This window comes from Pongo pygmaeus, chromosome 2 (genome assembly GCF_028885625.2).
Source record: "Pongo pygmaeus isolate AG05252 chromosome 2, NHGRI_mPonPyg2-v2.0_pri, whole genome shotgun sequence".
In the NCBI taxonomy this organism is placed as follows: domain Eukaryota; kingdom Metazoa; phylum Chordata; class Mammalia; order Primates; family Hominidae; genus Pongo; species Pongo pygmaeus.
In genome coordinates, this window is record NC_085930.1 from 76,711,859 (window position 1) to 76,729,979 (window position 18,121).

Genomic DNA, 18,121 nt, shown 5'->3' on the forward strand with positions numbered 1-18,121 from the left:
TATTCCTAGTAACATTTTATTGAATGCTAGACATTGTGGATCAAAAATATAAATGATTTTATAGTGTTATATTTGTACTGGGAAGATTTACTTTTTCAAGCATGCAATTAGAAAAATAGCCAGAAGCTGGTCTGAAACTGATATGAATTGAGTTTGGATCTTAGTCATTTTAAGTCCTGGTCAATTTTATTTTGTTTTGTTTTGTTTCTTACTAGGACATAGTCCTTCAGATGTCCTGACTCAAGGTTGAGCTGCTTAGCAGACCTCATTCTATTTGGTTTATTCTGAACTTCTATTTGTGTCTCCCTTTCACTGTAAGTCTACCAAAATTTCTGCTGAGATGTTTTCTACTTTCTGTTTGGTTTCTTCATTCCTGATTTATACTGCTTAGGAATTGGCAAATTTCTGAGAAGAAAAACAGCAGGGAATGTGGGGCTCACCTCTCTGTGCTTTTGTTTTCTCCAGGCTTCTGCACCTCATGTTGCAAACACCTTGGCTGTTGTCACAATTCCTTGAAATAACTGTTTTTGTTCATTTTTAAATATTTTAACAATATTTGTGGTGAACATCAGTGGGAGGTTGGTGTGATAAGCTTACTTCAACTAGTTAAGACAGATTATTCTCCATTATTATTAATGTTTCATAATAGATTAAGTGTGTTGGTAAAAGTATTTAGGCCATTTATCAGCAGGTTTTTAGATAATAGCTGGAAGAGTATGATAATTGATGTCAGTTAGAGAAAGAAATTAAGTATAATTTTGGACAGAAGTCGAGATTCCTAACATAGAAATATACTAATTGTTTATTCAATCATCTATTGAAAACCATTTAATTAGTATTGCACCCTTACCTTATTCCAAATTATACATCAGTACGAATGCTGAACAAAAGGAACAAAACTGAATGGAAGAACCATTAGAAGATTTCAATCCTAAGAGTGACAAAATCTTGCCTATATTTTAATAGGAACATTGTAGCTTCTAGAAGGGAAACAAAGAATTAGGACAAATACTTTTGAAGCTATTACTGGGTTTCCAAGCTTAACATTTATGAAGAGTTGGTCCAAATAATTTTTTCTTGTGTGTGTCAAGGGGTGGGTTTAGCGTGTGTGTGGTGCAAGGCAGCGGGTGGGGTTGGGTAAGACCCTTCAGTTGTGAAAACCAAAAATATTTGCATATTTTGCCAATGTCCCCTGGGAGACAAAAGTCATCCTTGTTGAGCCATTCTGTGCTATAACTATACTCTGGGAAAGAGATGGCATGGCTTAAAGTTTGGTCATTGAAGTGGTGAGAAGTGGTTAGATTCTGTATGTTCCTTGAAGCTGAAACCATTTTGGGGCAATTGAATATGGGGTTTGAATAAAAGAAAAAAATCAAAAATAATCTCAAGGATTTGGTCTAAACAACTGTCAGTGCAGACTGTCATTAATATAGTGGAGAAAGAAGACAGTAGAAACAAATTTGGGGAGTAAGAATCAGGAGTTCAAGGTTAGGATATAGCAAATTTGTAAGTGAAGATGATAAAATAGGCTGTTGAATTTGGGGATTAAAGAGAAATATCTGAGCTGGAATTAGCTTGATTTGAGTTTGGGAATTAACTTACAGATAATATTTTAAAACATAAAACTGGATGAGATACAAAGGGTAGGTACAGCTATAAAATGAAGACTAAGAGAGAAAAAAAAATACGTGTATACATACATGTATATAGAATATATAGAATGTGTATAGAATATACATGTATGTTTATATACATACATATAGATGAATATAACTATAAACTAGACTACCAGTTTAGAAAATATAACATTTAAATAACAGGGCTTTTAGGAAAAGGAATGGAATAAAATATTAAATTATTCAGAAAGATATTTTAGGACCAAGAAGTATGGTTTCTGCAGTGACAAAGCCTGCCAAATGCCCACTGTAATGGTTGATAACAGATTTAAAACATGACACATTATCTTGAAATTGTCAAACATTGGAGAAGACAGAATTCTAGAGAACAGGAGGGAAAAGATGTCACAAACAACAGATTAGAAATCAAAAAGGTTTAGGCTTTCAGAGCAGAGTAACAGCTCAAAATTTCTGAGAAATAATGCCTTCCAATCTAGAATTCTATTTCAAACTAAACCACTAATAAAATGTAAACATAGAATAAAGGCATTTTCAAACATGAAAGATTTAAAAAAATTGTATTTCTCTTGGATTATTTCTCAAAAATCCACTGGAAGATTTCATCAACCAAAATGAGGGAGTATGTTAAGCAACAGAAAGGCATGAAGTTAGGCAATGGAGCGTCAACACACAGCGCAGGCTGATATTGAAGGGAGACTATTGAGATAGATTTGGGAAATGAATTATTGGCAAGTCCATAGAAAACTAAGCAAACGAACAAAAGAAGGGAAAGCAAACACAGGAAAATCAAAGCTTATACTCTGAAATAAACCTTGGACAGAGAAAAGCAGGCAAACAAACAAGGAAATTGGTGTGATGGGGTCTTTATTTCTCCAGGTCTAGCAAGCCAGAAATAAAGGAGTTTTTAGTCTTTAGTTAATAAGCTTTTCCTTTTTGCAAATATAATCCATAAGTCTAAAATGTTTTATATCCTCTTAGACAAGTGCATGATTATCTGCTCACACATGTGTATCTAAAGATTAAAATCTACATGCAGCATTTATCATATTTCACCACAGAGTAAAATTTAATTTCAATGCATAAAGTAATCATGGTCAATATATCCCAATTTACCTTCAGGTACCATTACTCATTTATCTACTATTTCAACATTTAAATGGTTTGGAATAAATATTAAAAGACTACTGAGAACCCCAGATTAAAAGAAACAAATGAAGAACCAGTCTAAAGAAAGCATTGTGTAAAAGTTGAGATGTCTAAATGAGAAAACATGCAATGTTACCCTATTTCCCTAGCAAATAATAATGTAAAATGTAAAACACAGATCTTTTATATTAACAAATAGTCAAAGCAGGGCCTGACATCTATTTAAACAGAACATGCACTGTAGAATCTGCGTAATAAATTAGATATGACAACTACTCTGTTTCAAAGCTATTAGTACATAATAGACAGTGACTACATATTTATGGCATCATATTTATATTTCTTATAAATAGATAGTGTTCATTCCGACTATTCTCCAATAGTAACTTCATGCTGGCTGTAGTGAATTATACAATAGAAGACTTCTGTAGCTTTTTTGTTTTGGGGGACTTTTTTTGAGACAGGATCTTGCTGTGTTGCCTAGGCTGGAGTGCAGTGGCATGATCATAGCTCACTGCAATCTTGAATTTCTGAGCTCAAGTGATCCTTCCAACTCAGCTTCCCAAGTAGCTGGGACAACAGGCATATGTCACCATGCCTTACTAATTTTTCTTATTTTTAGTAGAGATAATGTTCTTGCTATGGTCTTGAACTCCTGGTCTCAAGCAATCCTCCCACCTCAGCCTTTCAAAGTGCTGAGATTACAGGCATGAGCCACCACACCCAGCCTGTAGTTTTGTAGAAGATGAAAGTAGAAATTTTTATTGTGTCTGTCAATAGGCCCTAATACAAATGATATTTTCTTCTGAATGTTTCATGTTGGGATGAGGGGAGTCAAAATGAGAAAATAACACCCAGAAAAAGAGGATAAGGCTAAGTTTGATTCATGTGATTATTTTTTCCCCTTTTCCACGCCCTTCAACCCCATTCCTCTTTTGGACTTGAAAGCATTTGGTAACAACTTGCTTGAGTATTCAGGATCCAGAGACTGAAAACATAGCTCGCTTCTGGGGAAGTCTTTTCCATCTTAATGACACACTTTATTCCTAAAAAAAAAAAAAATGGCCCTAGAGCATAAGCGACCACTGAGCTAATTTAGAGATAGAATGCCTAAGAAGAAGAGTTGCCTAATTGCTTCTTTTAGGGTCAGAATAGAGTCAAGGTAAATTTACTAAATTTCCAATTCTTAACTAAAAACTCAAGAAACAAGTAAGCACAAGTGTTTGCAGATTTGGGCGGGAAACTAGAGATCAAAAAGACTTAATAGTTTGAGATTTATATATACATACATGTATATATGTATTTAGTTACCTGCAGAATAAACGTATCGGTTGAAGTTTTTTTTTTATTTTAATAAAAATAGGAGATGGATAGCTAGTGGTTTATACTGTATGAATGAGACCAAACACAAAAGAATACACAATATAAGATAGCCTTTGAATGAAATCTATGGTGAGAAAATTATTACAGTAGCTGCTTCTAGGAGTGTAGTAGGAACAAGGATTAAGTGACATAAAAAAAGTTCTAGACGTTGGATGATAATAATGTTCTATATATTGTGTGTTTTGGGTTACAAATGCCATTTTCAAAATTTAGTGATCATACATTAAAATTTACATATAATAAAATGTAAATGCACATAAATATTGCACTCGAATGAATTTTTACATATAAAAATGTACATATAAAATTGCACTGTAATGAATGAAGGCTGCGATATTTAGGAGGAAGTACTAATATCTGCATGTTACTATACTTTTATTCCTGCTGGACTTTGAATTTATTCCTGCTGGACTTTGTCATGTAAAACTGTCTCATGCATTTTTTAATATGTACATTTGTTGGAAGATGGAAAAGAAGGAAAGCAAAAGTTCTGCCACTTACTAATGCAGGGACCTTGTGGTTTTAGCAAACTATTCCTCAATCTCCCTTGTATAAAGTTGAGATAATAATATCTGCTTCAAAGCATTACTCTGAAAGTTAAAATGAGATGATATACACAAAGAACCTATCATGGTGCCTAGGACAGAGAATGTATTTAACAAATAGTAATGAATAATAATAATAAAGAAAACAAGATGAATAACAATAAAAACTAAGCCGTCAATTTCCACGTTAGTTAGTAATGGCAGGTTAATATAATTCCAGAGGCTGTGCATTAACCACTTCAGTAAGAGTTCTATACTCTTCTGTGTCTGGTCTCGTTCAACTCGCATAAACCACTAGCTATACACCCCCTATTTTTATCATAATTAAACACAACAAAACTTTGACCAATAATAGGTTTAAACTATGCAGTAAAAATATCTTGAAAAAATGGTAAAACCTATACTGTATTAACATCTATCCTTTACATTATATTTTGTAAAATATACATTAAGAAAAAACACAGCTGTATGTCATATGTGGTAATTTAATCTGAGTGACATATGCTGCATTTTAAAAAAGATTGTGAACTAAATTGTCATGAAGACCAAGATAACATTGATCTTAGTGGGCTTGCTTAAATTGATGCGTGTTTTTGCTTGTTTTTACATTTTTACTTGAAGAGATTGTAGTATTCAAGTTTCAATAATTCGCGCAACATCACTTTCAATATTGGAACGGGAAAATTTTTCATCTGACCAATATAATAACTCATTATATATTTTCTCACCTTGAAAGTAATTTTTACCGTCACTAATTTTTAAATCAAATGTTCATTCTGTTGAAATGCTTTCAGTCATTCTGTGTAGGAAAGTGGCCTGTGGAATTGAACATTTTTGGGGAGATTTTAGTGCTACTGGAGACTTCTCTGGTGTTTTCAAGTACTACGATATGACAAATGTATTCCAATACATCTTGTCATTTCTCTGAAATTGTACTTTCAGTCTACTCAATCAAGCTGGACTTGTCGATAAAGCTAAGCTTGATACCTCAAATCCTTCAAACTGCCTTTTAGAGCCACAAAGCCTCCAATTATCTACATATCTTGGGCATTTCTCTTAGTAAACTTAGAGCCGTATCATTTTGCTGGAGAAAATGGATAGGCCACTCTGTAATGCTGGTATAATAAAGACTTCTATCACAAAGAATAAACAACTAAATGAGCAGCAATAAACTTAATTTGCACATTAGATATGCTTTTCCAAGTTCCGACATTTCAGTTGAAAGTAACACTGAAGCAATGAGGCCTATAATTGAACATCCAAAACTTCTCCAGTGGGGAAACAAAAACAAATGTTGCCTGCAAACAAGATCATTTTTATAACCTGCTGTTACTCTGCTTTTTAATAATTTTCCAAATGCCAGATCAAATAATTTCCCTTTTTATGTGATTTTCATATACCTCTTAGTGTATGTACACATTGTAATTTTAATCTTAGTCCTCCAAATGAAAACACTTAAACTCTCTTTCCTTTTGATTCCTTGTTTGTGCCTATGAAACATGTCCTTAAATTATACTGAGCATCTTCTGAGGCGCTGGAAAGGCTGCTGCTAATTGCACTCACAATGTTTGAATGGAAAATCGCCTTACCCTGCTGTATTAGTGAAATAGAAATTTCCAACAACATACAGTGCAGACAACTTCAGAATCCTCTTAACACAGATAAGCCATATCAGCTAAAAACTAAGCTGGAAAATATCTGACTCTTGTAACTATTATCTTTTCCATGTTATCTAACAACAACATTTCTTGCATGACTGAGGCTGATAAGTAAATTCGAAGGGAGATGATTGTTTTTCCAGCTTTACTAAAATTTCTCATTTGCTCCTTAACACTCTATTACTCTTAAGGTCACTATACACTGATTTTGGCTTGAGAAACAAAATTATATTTGATTCTGTAACAGCAATCATATGAATATTACTGATGAGAAAATACACATACACATATACACAACTATTAAGCCATCTTAACAAACAACCAGATGACTATACACCCAATAGTCAAGAAAATGGTTGAATTGATGTACACTATTATAATTTTTTCCTATGCTAGCCTTCAAATTTGTAGGTTATAAAATAATAATTCCTTGGCAGTGATGTCTTCAACATTTTTACATAAAAGGGAATTAGAGATAACAGTCTAGTTAAGAGGACATGGTAATAATAGACTTAGAACTGTGCTTGTATGACAGTCACACAATTTCATAAAGATTAAACATTACAGATAAATAATAAAGCAACGTTTCTAAGGCTGTTTTTCTTCATACTGTACACACATTTTGTGTTTATTTTATTTATATATATTTGTGTGGTTAAGTATGTACATGTTTATATTGCATAGGATAGTTCTTGTTAATGACAAAGAAACAAAAGACCCCAAAATCCACTTAAAATGGGATGTGGATATGTCATGAAGGTTAAAATATAGCAAAATTTCCTTTCCATTACTAGGCGTAAATGCATGAAAGTAACTTGATAATCATGCATAGTGACATCAGTTATGTTAGCATGTACCCTTTTTGTATATGTAAGTTATTCTCCTGTACTGTGCTAGAAATACCAAAACAATGAATTCTCTTCACAAATTTTTGGATTTCGATGTAGGTTCAGGCTTGTAGCCCCCCTTAGGAGAGTGAGGTGATTGATGTCTGTCAGAAATAAAAGATTACAAACCCTACAATTAGAAAGTGAATGCATGTAAAAAGTTTGGTTTTTTTCTTTGATGTTCTTTTTTTGCCAAGTGTCCTAAGAAGCTCAGACCCTGAAAAATTGAAAACTGTCAGATTTTAGAGCAAGGAAGCCAGTATGAAAAGTATCCCTATGAACTAAGCTGTATAAGATAATAACATTTTATTAAATCAATAAATATTTATTGGGCACATACAGTTCCCGGCAATGTTCTAGGACTTATGATTCATCATTGATTAAAACAAAAATCCCTGCCCTCTTTATGCTTCTGTTCTAGAAGGGAAGAAAAGACAAAAAAAAAATAAACATAATAAATAAGTCAGTTATACAGTTTGTAAGAAGATAAAAAGTGATACAGAAGAAGAAAGAGTGGAACTGATTAAGGTAACAAGGAACGTGTAGTGGGATAATTTTGTTTCAACAACCTCACCAAAGAGCACTAGAAATGAACAAACAAAAACGTAAGTCAGGCTTTTTTTTTTTAACTGAGCTATCTTGATTAATTATTGTTTTACTTATGGAAAGAGCAGAGTAGCTGGGGATTATGGTTAGATTTATGGAATACTTGAAAGCGTAGATAAACTTATTTCCATCATAAGTACTAGGAAACTAACTTGCAGAAAACATGGCTATATTACACATTAAACATGGCTATATTACATATGCAAATGTTACATCCAGAATGCAGTCCAGTGGCTTCCGAGTTTCTCAGTTAATATTTTTGTTAGCCGTCACCTTTTACTTTTCTTTCATCAATTATTAGTGGACTGTGAGTATTATGATGTCAAAGGTTTAAGAAACACTGGAGGAAGAGTGCATATTCATTCAGTTCAATCTACCATTAACTTTTGTTTTTCTCATCCTCCAGAGTGAAGGAATCCCCATCATTGTATTTTAGCAGCAAAACCATTGGCCCTGCTCCCAGATCACCAGTATTCTAAAGAAACTTTCTTTTAAAAACTACATTGCTACTGCTGATGTTTTCTATCCTTTCTATTTCACGTTTTAATGCCCTCTGGATTTTTCCATACCTAAAAGATTTAACTGCAATGCCTTTTTATCCTTCACCACATTTTAATCTTCTGCTGTAATAAAATTAGTGCATACTACCTACACCTTCTTAATTTGAAATGATACAATAAATCTCTTTTTTTTCCCCTTACTGAACTTGTTACTTTTTCAAATATAAAGCATTCACATTTTTCAGGGTCTGAGTATTGCCAAAAATTTGCTGGAGAAATAGTCTGTTCTTAAATATAGCCATAACATCTATCTTGAAACACTTAAGTCCATCTCTGTCTTAAAAATTGATGACAATCTTAAGGAAGAGAAGTTTTTCAAAATATGTCACACTGGTTGGATTTTGACACATCAAGTTTTATCAGTCACATTTCCTCAGAATGTTTCAGACAATTGTCGCCATAATGTAACACGCTTGAGACAAGTTGGCAGAAATATCTTCCAGGCTCAAAGGTGGGTGTTTATTTTCCTTGAGATATTTTAAATGATGGTTGAAGTGTAGCAGCTAACTACTTTTTATTGAATATATTTATTTTAATGGAAAAGATGAGAAAGCACCAAATGCTGATTTTAATCATTTGGGCTTAATTAGCCGCTTAAACTGCTTTATCAAGAGAGCCATTTTTATCATCCAGGAGGCAATGAAATGATAGAAGTGATACGGCTTCCAGTAAACACACTAGTTTTATGAGCTGAGATTCAACAAAATAAAGCAGCAAAGAAAGGGAATAGATACTTCTAATATTAATTATGTCCTTGGTGATAAATGTAGGAACATTTGGATTGATATTGATTTAGAAATCTTAAAAGTAAAGTATAGAATTTATCTCTATAAATTTTATGAGTTTATCTGCTTACTGTGATGAAAATATAATAATGATTCACATAGATTTTAATTTTTTCTCTTTGAAAAGAACTGCTTACTAAAGGTTGTGACCCTGCATTTCATTAGTTTTGTACCTGGAGTTATATAAACAAATTAGCTAGTTATGTATTTGGTAGCCTTATATACATGTAAATATTTCATATAAAAATAAAGATTCTGAAAGATATTTGACCAAAAGAATGTTATCCAGTGACTTTATCAAAACATCCATGGCCCCTAACATTAAGGCTTATGTAAAAAGCCAAATAATTTAGGTGTAGGTTTTAACTCTAATTACACTCTGACAGCATTTTCAGTTGCCAAAGTATTCACATCTACCATGGTATCCCACTGGCAAAGTGTGCATGTTATTAATGAGTACGGTAATGGATCTCTTAAATAAATTGTGAAATCAACAATGTTACATATACAATTATTTATGGTACAGGTTTGATACCGTAATACAAGTCATAATATGCCTGCATATTTACAATGTTCATCAAGCACAAATGAAAATAATATGATACCTTTTACAATGAGGCTGCCAGTGTTCTTTGTAGTGCCAAACTGATTTGTGGCTATGCATGTATATGATCCAGCATCTGACCTGGTAATATTATATATCTTGAGGCTGCCATCCTCCAAGAGAAATATTCTAAAAAGAAAATACATCATTAATAGAAGTAAGGCTCTTTAACATTGGTAAATCATAAGTGCTTATTTTTATTTTAAAACTTTACTAAAATCATGGGTGTATGTGATAATATGAATTTATTCCTTTCCTATTATTCTGTTCTTCATTGTGAGCTATCTGAGTCTACATATTAGAGTAAATGGCATTTGCTTTTATTCTGACACGATATTGATAATTATTATTCTATAACTTGAATTATTGTCGATTTCAAAGCATATTAAAAATAAAATCAGTGCTTGGTAGTATAATGTCAAGTTGCTTGATGAATAAGAAATGCAACCATTTACTGTGTATTTTCCAAAGTCAACTCACTGGTGAAAATTGAACTTGGCTTAGGAGAAATGCAAGCTAATTTTCACAATTAATCTGTGTCTTTTTAAACTTGGTCTGTCTTAGCATTTTCTGTGGCCACAGAACAGGGTGTTGAACCATAACAGTATTTGCCAGCGCTGATGAGTTGAAGAAACTAGCTCTATGGTTCCATGGCCACAGGGCCATGCTTATTATGTGGCCTATCCCATCAAAAAGAGGAAGGAAGGAGTAGAAAGAATAAGGCTTCATGGTTAATTATGAATTAAAATTAATATTCCTAAAAGAGAGAGTACAAAAAGGAGGTTCATCTGCTAAAGAAGTTCCCATCTTTCATAAAATAATCCATATTAAATTTTCTCTGAAACTCTAGCATAGTCTAAAGCACAATGCCACTGAAATCAGAAAAAAAAAAAAAACCCCGAGATTCATTCCCTGAAAAATTCACCATCAAATGTAATAAGAAGAGACTGAAAAAATGTAAAAACAAAAGCATTCATCCAATTTTAGGCTACCATATTTTATGTCTTACAAATGTAGTTATCAACCTTTTAAAAACATTAGTAGGTAGTCAAGATTGTATCAAAATATGTGACAACGTACTAATTTTTAATAACAGTTTTAAAGGCAAGAAAGGCTAGACAATTTGCATGCATGCCATATCCATTAACAATAACAAAATAGTATTTGCTGCATTGCAAACATATCGTTGTTTCTAATATACGTATAACACGAAATGTAGCTAATATAATTAATTACTCAATTTGAAATACAGAGAATACCAGCCAACGACAATTTGTAGGAAGCCAGCTTCTGACGTTGGATTTATTATTAATAACAGATTCCAAATTCTGTTATCAGCGAGTGGAAGGAGACACATCTGAATTTAGAATGTTCCATGGCATGTAATCAGATTTTTTAAAGTCATTATCTTAGAGTATTCTCCCATAGCAGACATTTAATGTCTTATTTAATTTCTGAGATGTCTAGTGTACTAGATCCCAATTTACATTAACAATTGAATTATGCCATTATTGATAGAGTAACAAAACTATTCTCTAATGCATCAAACTCAGGCCAAATATAATTCTTTATCTGATTTCAATTAGAAGAAGTAAATGTGAGAAGGTTTTGGGTGCATCTACCCCTAACATTTAGGAATAACTAGGAATTTTGAGCAACACAGAAACCTGAACTATTGGCCAATAAAAAACACATGACAGAAATGATATGTCTGCTGATATCTAAAGGCCACCAAGCAAATTTTCCAGCCACTAAGTCAATGCCAATGTTTATGTTTCATATAATTTTTCACATAACTTCCAGAAAGGAATAATTCAAGTGTGCAGTGGTACCCTGAGTATACTACCCCTTTCAGGCTCAGTAGGTCTTCAATGTTTGCTAAATTGAGTTGAAATTGCCATCATTGAGGCTGATTATTTCTATGAAATCCTAATCAATACATCGATATTTCTTAAGTGCTTACTACTGTTTAAGGCACTGAGAGAGCAAACTAAGAAAAGTTAAAATCTGCCCTAGACTAACTAGCTAAGTAGCAGAGAATGAAGTTATATCTAATTATCTTAGTACTCACGCTTTTTCCAGAACCATTACTTTGCCTTACGTTTAGTAAAATAATTCTGCATGTTAATTATATGGTCCAAGAAGTTTCAGCAGAGTCATCACTAGATGCCCTAAAGATACTCCATGTGTTTACTCCTCAAAATGTGGTCTTATCCCAGACCTAATGAATCAAACCACATTTTCACAAGACACCCTATGCACTGTAGTACATACAGTGACTAGCATGTACAATAAAGTTTGAGAAATACTGATCAATTTACTATTAAACTTTAATCTGAAAATTTTTTCTTTACTTCAAAGTAAGACTACATCTTACTTATGATCTTATGAAAATAATTTATAAAAGAATAATAACATATATTTTAAATGTTTTATAAAAATAACCAAACTAGTAACCAAATTGATTTATGATTTATTAAAATAAACTTTAAAAGTTCTCTCTCTTGATCTAGGATATAGAAATTCAAAGATTTAATCATAACTAAAGATTTTATGGCATAACAAATAGTACAGATATTTGAATGTATCACTTAGATTTCTCCTTTAATTAATGAGATATTAAAATATAGTAAAAAATTAATCTCGTGACAATATAAACAGAATCAAACAACCTGATCATTGTCTTAATTTTATTAAGAAAAAACTTAAACAAAAACTATAAAAGTAAGAATTTCCACTTTTTTAACATATCTAAACACGTCTTAGCAGAAATGATTTTAAAAAAGCAAAAAGAAGGAACACTCAGTGAAGATCAAATTGTACTGAGCAATTGGCATTTTCAGATAAGGCAAAATGCACATGTAAGAATTAACTGGAACATTTTAATTGATGGTTTTGGTAACATTCATAGAGAGAGACTGATTTTTTTCTATTCTTCTTTTAGAATATGCAAAAAAGATACTTTATCTCAAGGATTGGTAATAACATATCAATGAACGATATTAAAATATTCTACCTTCATTTGCATATACGCTTCTCTGGCATTAAAAAAACAACAACAACAAAAAAAAAACCACAGCCAGAAGTATAGATAAGCTTGGCTATCTGTAAAAAACAGGAAAAATATTCTGATAATAAAAGTAGAGATTTGCATGAATAATTAGTAAAAAGCATATAGTTATAGGGAAAAAAGCAGAAGGTAATACCATGATTACATATGATATGTATATTATTATATGAGGATTTAAGGTTGAAGTAATACTACTAATATATAATGAATCATAAAAATATGTGTGGAAATTTGTGAGCACCATGAAATGATGGAAAGACTTCCAAAAATTCAATAGCAGTTTAAATGCATGATTGAAAGTGAAGCAATGTTAAGATATTTTTTCCTTCTTAATCAGCAAATACTTACTAAATGTCTACTGTGTTTGAAACAGTATGTTAGGTGTTACAATGGGGATGTGAAAATAAAAAGTGTTAGATGTTAAAGGTGCTCTTTTCCATATTAAAACTCATAGTTATAAATTTATGGAGGTTATGACATATTATAGGGAGCTGGCTCTGCACAGGCCCTCTAGTAAGTGTGTAATAAATGTCAACTCATCGAATGCTTAAGACAAACTTCTGGGCTAGGTATTGTTTGCACCCCTATTTTATAAATCAGGAAACAGGCATAAAGAGAAGCAATAAGTGACTCAAGGTACCCACTAGATGGCGGAGGGCTCAGATTCTAACCACATCTTTCTTTAGACCAGAAAACACTTATTTTAGCACGTTCCCTTTCAGTTCATTTCCAAAACATAGTTTATTAATAGCAGAGTTACTAAAAGCAGCATAAATTTAAGCTATACGTGCACGTACATATGTGTGTGTATATATATGTATAATTTTATTTGCATAGAAAGACCTTTAATATTGAAGATTTAAAATCTGACCTTCAGAGTCTAATAACTCTCTAAAATGTGGTGGAACATTTGTGTGTGTACATGTATGTGCATTTTCTCAAGATTCTTAGTTTATGTGGCATCTTAAAGACAGGCTTAAATCCATCCCCCTGCTACGGAAGAGAGTTTTAACCATAGATATCTTAACATGTGAGATACTAATAATGGTCATGCTAATACTAAGGATTATTTTTCTTCTTTTCTTGTGCCATCCTGTGCAATTATGGTGTAATTAGCAGAGTGGATAAAAACTTGGGCTTTGAGGTCAAACTACTTATGACCGAATCTGAATCCCAACATTTGATTTTTGTGTTACTGGGCCAAGTTAATTAATGGCCCAAGTCCTTTTTTTTTTTTTTTTTTTTTTTGTCTATAGCATAGAAATACTAATATTACCCGTGTCACAGAGTCATGAGGATTAATTGATATAAATAGTTCAAAATGCTTAGCACTGTACCTGACTCCATTAGCAGTCAATAGGTAGGCTTTTAATGAACTGATTTCTCACCCTGCCTAAGAATGTAGGCACATCTATAACTCCATGAGGAATAAACAACAAGGAGAGAAGAAATTGTTTTATCACACTGCATTTTGAACAGAGGCCTGAGAACTATATACTGGGCTTTTTGAAAGGAGTCTAATGCCAGCAAAACTGTCCTCAGCATTAAGTTTCACTGCTTAAAACCCTTCCTTGAATTCATGCAACCTCTTGTCTGTGTTCTTAGCTACTTAATCTTTTTGATCTACAATGCTCTAATTTTTATTTTAGGAATGATAATGTGATTGTTGTAAAAGTTAATTAAATGCTAGATATTAATCTAATTCTTATTCTTAGCTGATATTAATATTTGACATTTTCTCTCCTCCAAAAGACTCCAGTTACTATTTCTGATTCTCACTCTGTTTGTTGCTCATGCCTAATGTCGTCTTAAAATTCTTGCCTATGGCTGGACTCAGAATTATGTTATGTGGCTTTAACTAAGCTCTGGTTATCAGTCCCTAGACTCTCCTTGGTTTTGGCATCACCAAATTCTGACATTTGACTTACAGTGTTGGTATGTTTCTTCCTTATTTCCTCAATAAGTTTAGTGATAACACCATTTCTCTCATGTCTTTATTCTCTAATATCCACTTAATTAGAATATTTTAACTGTTCACACAATTAAATAGAAAAATTTTCCCCAAATTACCAAACCTCAGTATTCTGTTTAGATAATTAAATCACTGATTACAGCATTTGCATTTAAAATGTTCTGTAAAATTAGAATTTAAAAGCATTTGTATGTGTAGATATAGTATGACCATTCAACTAATAGAAAAATTTATAGTGTTTATATTGTACCATGCAATTCCTCTAATGCATTATGAGTCAAAATTCAGAAGAACGAGCTGTGTCTGACAGTTAAATGACACTGGGTAGATTTTATACTGGCTTTAGAATATAGAACATGTACAAAACTAAGCCAATAACATATAAATATTTCAAGGTTAACTGATAAGTTGAAGGCAGATTTTTTAAGAACAGTTGAACATGTGACATTTTAATCTTCCTACTGTCAGGGAAGGTAGGTAGTATACACAGAAAACAAAAGTAACAGATGTCCTACCCATTTCCCTGACTTTATACCTATTACCTTCTATTTGATGGGTCGTTATGAATAGAACACCAGGAAGGAGAAGCATCACATCAAATCCACTTGGAGGGCTTCTTTACCTGCAGCATGTGCATCAAACTTTGTGTTACTTTAAGGAACTACATCGAGACTAATGCGGAATGTTTTTACCCTCGTTTTTCTGGTGTCTTAGTCCATTTAGTGTTGCTATATCAGACTCCCTGAGACTCAGTAATTTATAAAGAAAAATGGTTTATTTGGCTTGTGAATCTGGTGACTGGAAGGTTCACGGTTGGGCAGCTGCAGCTGGTGAGGTTCTCAGCCTGCTTCAACTCATGGCAAAAAGCAGAAAGAAACTGGTGTGTGCAAAGAGGTCACATGGCAAGAGGGGAAGTAAGAGAGAGAGACTGAAGAAGCCAGACTCTTTTTAAAACACTCTCTAGCAGGAGCAAATCTATTCTCAAGAGAGCAAGAACTCACTCACCCAAGAGGGAGGGCATTAATCTATTAAGGAGGGATCTGTCCCCAAGGCCCAAACAGGCTCCACCTCCCAAAACTGCCACATGGAAGATAAAATTTCAGTATGAGTTTTAGTGGGGACAATCCATATCCAAACCATAGCACCTGCATTGCATGAACTAATACCTGTTCATAATTAACTATTTCAATACAATAGAGATTAACATTCACATCCTTTTTTGTCACTATAGCAAATCTAATATCTACCCAATCCTTAATTTATTTACATACAGAAAACAGATCTGTACATGTAGATTCCAAGGTGTGAATAGAAAATAAGAAATGCTCCAGATTTTTTGTTTGGTATCAACCATAACTTAGTACAAAGTTTGAGGACAAAGAGGATTAGAAATAGCTAAATTTCTTAAACTAAAAAAAAAAAAAAGAATTAGGTCATTGGGCAATTATAATTTCTTATTGCTGAAACTAGAGCAATACTGCTATTTTTATAGTAAGATTATTAACTGGAGTATTGCTTCCAGTTCTGTCTAAAGATAATGCTGTAGACCATGAAATTTTAATTGACTCTCTAATTTTACTGATATTTGGAAAATGTAAAATTGATTTTATTAAAATGAGTTAGATAAGAACTAGAAATGTGGGTATAAATTCTTCCTGTTCACAATTTAAATTTTAGGTAAAATCTCCCACTGGAATCTATTTTAGATCAAATACTGATATTGTGGTAAAATGTCCCACTGTAATCTGTTTTAGATTAAATATTAATATTGCATTTTAATGATTTTTGCACCCGATTATTATAGTTAATGTGTAATATCTATGCTAATGTCACTGTCATTTAATAAGCTATCTTTTAAAAATTTCTTATTTTAACAAACCACATAAGAAGTCAATCTACAAACAAGTAAATTACAAAGTTTGCTCATTTAAATCAAAATAAAGGTTGTCCTTTCCATCATTTTATGTCAGTCACTTTAATTATAAGTAATTCTATGGCTGGGCATGGTGGTTCATGCCTGTAATCCCAGCACACTGGGAGGCCAGGGTGGGCGAATCACTTGAGGTCAAGAGTTCGAGACCAGACTGGCCAATATGGTGAAACCCCGTCTGTACTGAAAATACAAAAATTAGCCGGGTATGGTGGTTCGTGCCTGTAATTTCAGCTATTCAGGAGGCTGAGGTGGGAGAATCACTTGAGCCCGGGAGTTGGAGGTTGCAGTAGGCCAAGATTGTGTCACTGCACTACAGCCTGGTGGACTAAGTGAGATCCTGTCTCAAAAAAAAAAAAAAAAAAGTAAAAAAAGTCATTGTACATAAGTAGTTATACACAGAGAATATCCGATACCCCTGTCCAGGCAAAATTCAAAGATTTAATCAATGGATTAATGAAAACCTAATTTATCATTCCTTATAAGATCATCAATGTAGCAAAAATGAAAAAAAGCAAAAGAGACAGAGATGAAGTGAAAATGAAGTACTGTCTCAAGAGAGACACGATCGAGACCAGAGGAAACAAATCTAAATCTGGCCACTGTACCAAGTAATGTAGATTACATTTTCAGCAAAGCACAGGCACAGACAATTGTTAATCAGTTCTGAACAAGAGGAAACACATATCAAAAAATTCAGGAAAATTTATAGAAAGGACTGTTAAATATTATATTCATCTCTTTTATTTGGTCTGACTTTGGCGAAAGAACACAAATATTTATTTTCGGGGAAGAGTTGTGTGAGTCCCAAAGAGGAAATAAATGTTTATAATTTGCAAATCTTTCTGTGAGTACCCTCCTTCACAGAACCTGCCAGACAAAAGCCTAAACTCTCTTCTCCTCATATCTAGCAGAGGTTTTGCTCTCCAGTCTGCTTATCTGAATCCAATTCACCCTCCAAAACCTACTTTGATTCCCAGTGTTTCAGACACACCTTATGAATCTTTTAGGTTCTCTCAGTTCCACTGACTGCCAAAGGTTCAGGTAATGCAGCTCCACCAGCAAAGGGGCAGTCAGGTAAATAAATCCCTTTTTCTTTCCTTCCACAGACTGTTCCCAAGTGGTTTCTCTCTACAGCCTGTCCAGAAGCAACCTATGTAGCTGACAGCCTAAGATGTCAAGCTACCAATGATGTGACTATGGCTTGAAGTGAGATACAATCATCCATTGCTGCCCTGCAAGTGGACCTCCCTGAGAAGCAGAACTGAGCACTGTTTCCTGGGGAACCCCATCAAGATATACAGCTTTCTCTATCACATCCTTCCCCAGTCACTAGAG

The 18,121-nt window shown here is 33.2% G+C and overlaps 1 protein-coding gene across 3 annotated transcripts in view; it reads right to left on the bottom strand.

The window, feature by feature from the left end:
* Positions 1–18,121, bottom strand: part of LOC129033834 (contactin-6) — a 319,503-nt gene that overhangs the window by 33,913 nt on the left and 267,469 nt on the right. For all 3 annotated transcript variants that reach the window (XM_063661824.1, XM_054482896.2, XM_063661825.1), the window contains exon 12: positions 9,813–9,940. In XM_063661824.1, coding sequence (XP_063517894.1) covers positions 9,813–9,940 — 128 coding nt within the window. The remainder of the gene's footprint in view (positions 1–9,812; positions 9,941–18,121) is intronic.